This window comes from Nicotiana attenuata, unplaced genomic scaffold (assembly GCF_001879085.1).
Source record: "Nicotiana attenuata strain UT unplaced genomic scaffold, NIATTr2, whole genome shotgun sequence".
Lineage (NCBI taxonomy): Eukaryota > Viridiplantae > Streptophyta > Magnoliopsida > Solanales > Solanaceae > Nicotiana > Nicotiana attenuata.
Window position 1 is genome coordinate 123600 of NW_017671375.1, and position 4480 is coordinate 128079.

General features: G+C 35.1%; 1 protein-coding gene across 2 annotated transcripts; it reads left to right on the forward strand.

Annotated features, from left to right (window-relative positions):
* Positions 1 to 786: 786 nt before the first annotated feature.
* LOC109207895 (protein DETOXIFICATION 33-like) lies at positions 787 to 4156 on the forward strand. Of its 2 annotated transcripts, none has more exons than XM_019370897.1 (7): positions 787 to 1281; positions 1902 to 2443; positions 2534 to 2620; positions 2750 to 2806; positions 3004 to 3242; positions 3357 to 3562; positions 3742 to 4156. In XM_019370897.1, exons 1-7 carry the CDS (start codon positions 982 to 984, stop codon positions 3850 to 3852), a joined length of 1542 nt encoding a protein of 513 aa, XP_019226442.1. In that variant the 5' UTR covers positions 787 to 981; the 3' UTR covers positions 3853 to 4156. The 2 variants fall into 2 exon arrangements, with proteins under 2 accessions (XP_019226442.1, XP_019226443.1); XM_019370898.1 differs by having other exon boundaries at positions 1203 to 1281; positions 1906 to 2443.
* Positions 4157 to 4480: the final 324 nt, after the last annotated feature.

Below are 4480 nucleotides of genomic sequence, written 5' to 3' on the forward strand. Positions count from 1 at the left end.
GATTTTTACTCCCTTAAACAAGAAGGTTTTTCACGTAAAAATCTCCTGTGTATTTAATTCCGCACTTTACTATTTTAATTATTTAACGAAGAAGCAGATGTAAGGACCAAGTTCTTATACATGTGTCTAAGCGGTGGACCAAATTAACAAATATTATTTAAATCCTCTTTTCAAATATACATATTTTTGTTGGCATATGAAGTTTTTAAACTTTTTAGGTTTCAAGATGTATCCATTATATGTTAAAGATCCTCAGATCAATTGATTAGAAAATTAAGAAAATCATCTTAGAGCAGAAAAATTCAACTGATTTTATCACTCCCCCATCTTAATTTATGTCACATCGCGTGAATTTCGAGAGTCAAACTAGTTTTTTTTATTGTACTTTTTCATATGTCTTAAATATTTTAAATTATCTATTATTATGAATTGTAGTATTCTTTTACTAGTTTTCAAATATCTAATTTTTTTTTAAACATAAAATTTTCATGTCCAAAATTAAAGAATTTGACTCTCGCCAGAGTTTTAAGCACATAAGAAGCTATACAATTGTAGTTTGGGTTTGACACCTTTGAATCCGTCAAGATACGATATTTATAATTGCTTGACGAGAATCTCGTCACAAGATTAGAAAAAAGGGAAGTTCAAGTACTTATATTATGACCATGAAATTCGTACAATGTCAAACCTACTAGGCAACAACTTGCATCATTCATCTGCCACAACAATATTATAAGCCGGCAATGTTCTCCAACAAATCCAGAAATTATTTGAATAAACAAATTTAGTTAGTTGTTCAAAGAACGTTCATGCTTGTCATGATGAATGAATTTTAGTTCCATGTACCAACGTGAAAATAGGGTCGACAAATCTTTAAAGAAATCAGCCTGTTTTTTCTCTTAACATATATTTGTGAAGTTCCTGTGAACATATATATAGCAGAAGGGATTAAAGTAACAGGCAAGTATACATGTAATTTTCATGGTGAAGGAAAGTCAAGAAAAGAAGCACAAGTACAACATAATGGAGTCTGTAGGGCCTTTTGAAATGGAAAGGAAATTTCAGGCTGATGATTATGATGATGCCAAGAAAACAGGAGAAAAAATCTGGGTTGAATCCAGGAAGATGTGGAAGATAGCAGCACCAGCCATTTTGACAGCAGTCGCTCAGTTCTCCATTGGCTTTGTCACGGTTGCATTCATAGGCCATCTTGGGTCTAGGGAGCTAGCTGCTGTCTCTATTGTTCAGAATGTGATTGAAGGATTTGTCTATGGAATAATGGTACGTACTTCTCAGATGAGTTTATGTGAAGAATTCTATCAGGTTAAATTGACTTACAATAACATGTAACTCTCCATATAAAGCCTGATATGGATAAACTGATAATGGAGCAATAACTTGCTGTGACGGATTAATTAATTGCTTTCACAGTGTAAAAACTCTTTAAATAACTGCTGTTAATGCATCTAACAATCCATAACTCTTAAGGATTCTCATGTTATATATCTTGTACAAAATTTGTTACTACTTTTCTTTCTCTCCTTTTTCTCTTTGTTTTCCTTGTTATAAATGTTACTAAGAACTAGAATTGGGAAAGAGTTTGATTAGTCTTCTTGATGGAGGTGCTAAGCAGCTTTGTAGAATTTAAAGGATATTCTTTTAAAGGATGAAAGGGGACAGTACTATTTACAGGGATATGAACAAGGCATTTACTTCTATAGATGAAAATGCCAAAATAAAACTTGACTTCTCTTTAGTAAAGAAGCAGCTTCTTTTTATGTCAATGGAAAGAAAGGTGTTGAACTGCTCATTTCTATAGTGGAAAATCAAACTGAGACCAGGGAAATGTACTTGGATTTGAATATTGACTCTTGCTTTTTTGTCTGAATTTGTTGTATTAGCTAGGGATGGGAAGTGCCCTTGAGACACTCTGTGGTCAAGCTGTTGGAGCTGGAAAATATGATATGCTTGGAATCTACATGCAAAGATCATGTGTCCTTACTCTTGTAACAGCCTTATTGCTGACACCATTTTACATATTCACATCACCATTACTGAAGTTACTACACCAGAATACAAGTATTTCAGAACTTGCTGGAAAGTATGCGATATGGGTGATTCCTCAATTGTATGCTTACGCGCTCAATTTCCCTGTTGAAAAATTCCTCCAAGCTCAAGGAAAAATATGGGTTATGACGGTAATTAATCTAGTTATATTGGCATTTCATGTTGTACTAAATTGGGTGCTGGTGACAAAACGCGGGCATGGCCTACTTGGTGCTGCCATAGCAGGGAATATCTCATGGTGGCTTGTGGTTATAGCACAATTTGTCTATGTTATCTCTGGTTACTTCCCTGAAGCATGGACTGGATTTTCCACATTAGCATTCAAATCACTGTGGGGTTTTTTAGAACTGTCACTTGCATCAGCTATCATGCTCTGGTAACTTCCTTACTTTCTCATGATACAATAATTTTTCTTATAAAATAGTTTGATCATATATCTTACTAATTTGCTAAACAATATTGACAGCCTGGAGCTCTGGTATTACACAGTGGTGATTCTTATGGTGGGGTGGTTAAAGAATCCGGAAATTGCAGTAGATGCTATATCAATCTGGTGGGTGGATTAATCAAACTCCTTGTTAATTTCAGAGTTCTTACGGACCTTAACTAAGCGTTTTCCAGGTTTTAAGAATCTGTTCTCACCTTTTGTTCTTCTTATTCATTCATCTCCTCTTTGCTACAGCATGAACTTGCAATTATGGACACTGATGATCACTCTAGGTTTCAATGCCGCAGTCAGGTTTGATCCTTTACACTTGATTTAATGGTAGTCCAAATCGGTAACTAAATATGATTTGTAAGTTCGCATGTTACAACTGTCTGGTATGTAAGAAAAAACAGTCTAGCAGGCGAGTTTGAAAACAACATGTAAAACATTTGTTACAATAGCATACTTAGAATTCCATGTTTTGTAAAGTTGCTCTTCTTACTATGCAGCGTGCGTGTTTCCAATGAACTAGGAGCTGGTCGTCCAAAAGCTGCAAAATTCTCAGTAGTGGTTGCTGTAGTTACATCAATGATTGTTGGAGTTTTCTTTACTGCTGCAGTTATTGCAGCTAAGAACCATTTCCCCATATTGTTTTCTAGTAAACCTGAGGTCATAAAGGAGACATCAAAATTAGGGTACTTCTTGGCTGCGACCATCATTCTCAACAGCATCCAGCCTGTACTTCATGGTAACTTATAACCTTCCCAAAAGTTAGAAGAAAAAAAAAAGAGAAGCGAAACAAGAGGCAAAGTTTATGTCGTCGCTAGGTATAACTTTGCCTTTTTTCTTGTCATAAATGCAGGGGTGGCAGTTGGAGCTGGATGGCAAAATTCAGTTGCAATCATAAATATTGTTTGCTACTATGTAATCGGCCTACCAATTGGTGCCTGCCTCGGTTACCTTGCCAATTTTGGAGTGGAGGGGATCTGGTCTGGGATGTTGTTTGGCAGCCTCCTTCAAACAGTAATTTTGTTGTTGAAAATGTTCCGAACTAATTGGCATAAAGAGGTTAGTATATTGTTTACAGAATGTATAGTAAGAATTCATACTTGAAACTTTTTTTTCTATGACATGCAATTCTACACAGATAAGGACATTCAGCAATTTTCAGTTTTCAAAGAGAATTCACTTGATGGCTTAGGCAACTTGGTTTCAGAATAGGGGATAACAAATGTTATTTTGTGCAGGCAATCCATGCTGAGGAACGCATAAAGTCATATGCCAGCACGCCTTTGCATCCAAATATAGTAGAGCAAACCAGATGGCGTGATACTTCACATCTGCCCCTAGTGACATGACGAGCAAATCAGAGTATCACAGAGTATGAAAATAGAGCAATCACAGCTTGTTTCGATTTGAGTGAGATCGGACAAATTTTTTTTGGCGAATTGTTAGAAAATATAGGTAAGTAACAGACAATTAAAGGCTTTGAGGCGTGAAAGATCACTATCTTTCAAGAGTTATTGCCGGTATATACTTTAGGGACTACAAGCAATTCACTATCAGGATACAACAAAGCCTGAAACATATGTGCAGATTGAATGCTCTACTTCTGGGATGTCTTTTGTATTTATAGATAAGAAAAGGAGACTTTTCTGAAGAGACGCCCCTTTTCACGAATAGCCACAATTCTTTCTGTTAATTAAAATTAAAACTTAAATTTAAATTCAAATTTTAAATAACAAAAAGTTATTCCATATAAAATACGAAAAATAAAATCTTTATTTAAAGATTCGACCCGGCCCGCGCCCAAGCCCCAATTCATTTATTTATATATATATATATATATATATATATATATATATATATATATACACACATATTCTTCTAAATATGTCAATTGTTCATTTTATTGGACTTAATGGGCCAAGCTTTATAAAGCCAACTAAATGGCTTATGGCCATCGGTGTGGGACTCCCACATAAT

Bases quoted from the DNA above. Each gene is read 5' to 3' on its own strand.
- LOC109207895 (XM_019370897.1), top strand. From the start codon at position 982: ATGGTGAAGGAAAGTCAAGAAAAGAAGCACAAGTACAACATAATGGAG. The intron at 2,807-3,003 runs GTTTGATCCTTT...CTTACTATGCAG, and splicing joins GGTTTCAATGCCGCAGTCAG to CGTGCGTGTTTCCAATGAAC. The intron at 3,563-3,741 runs GTTAGTATATTG...TATTTTGTGCAG, and splicing joins GAACTAATTGGCATAAAGAG to GCAATCCATGCTGAGGAACG.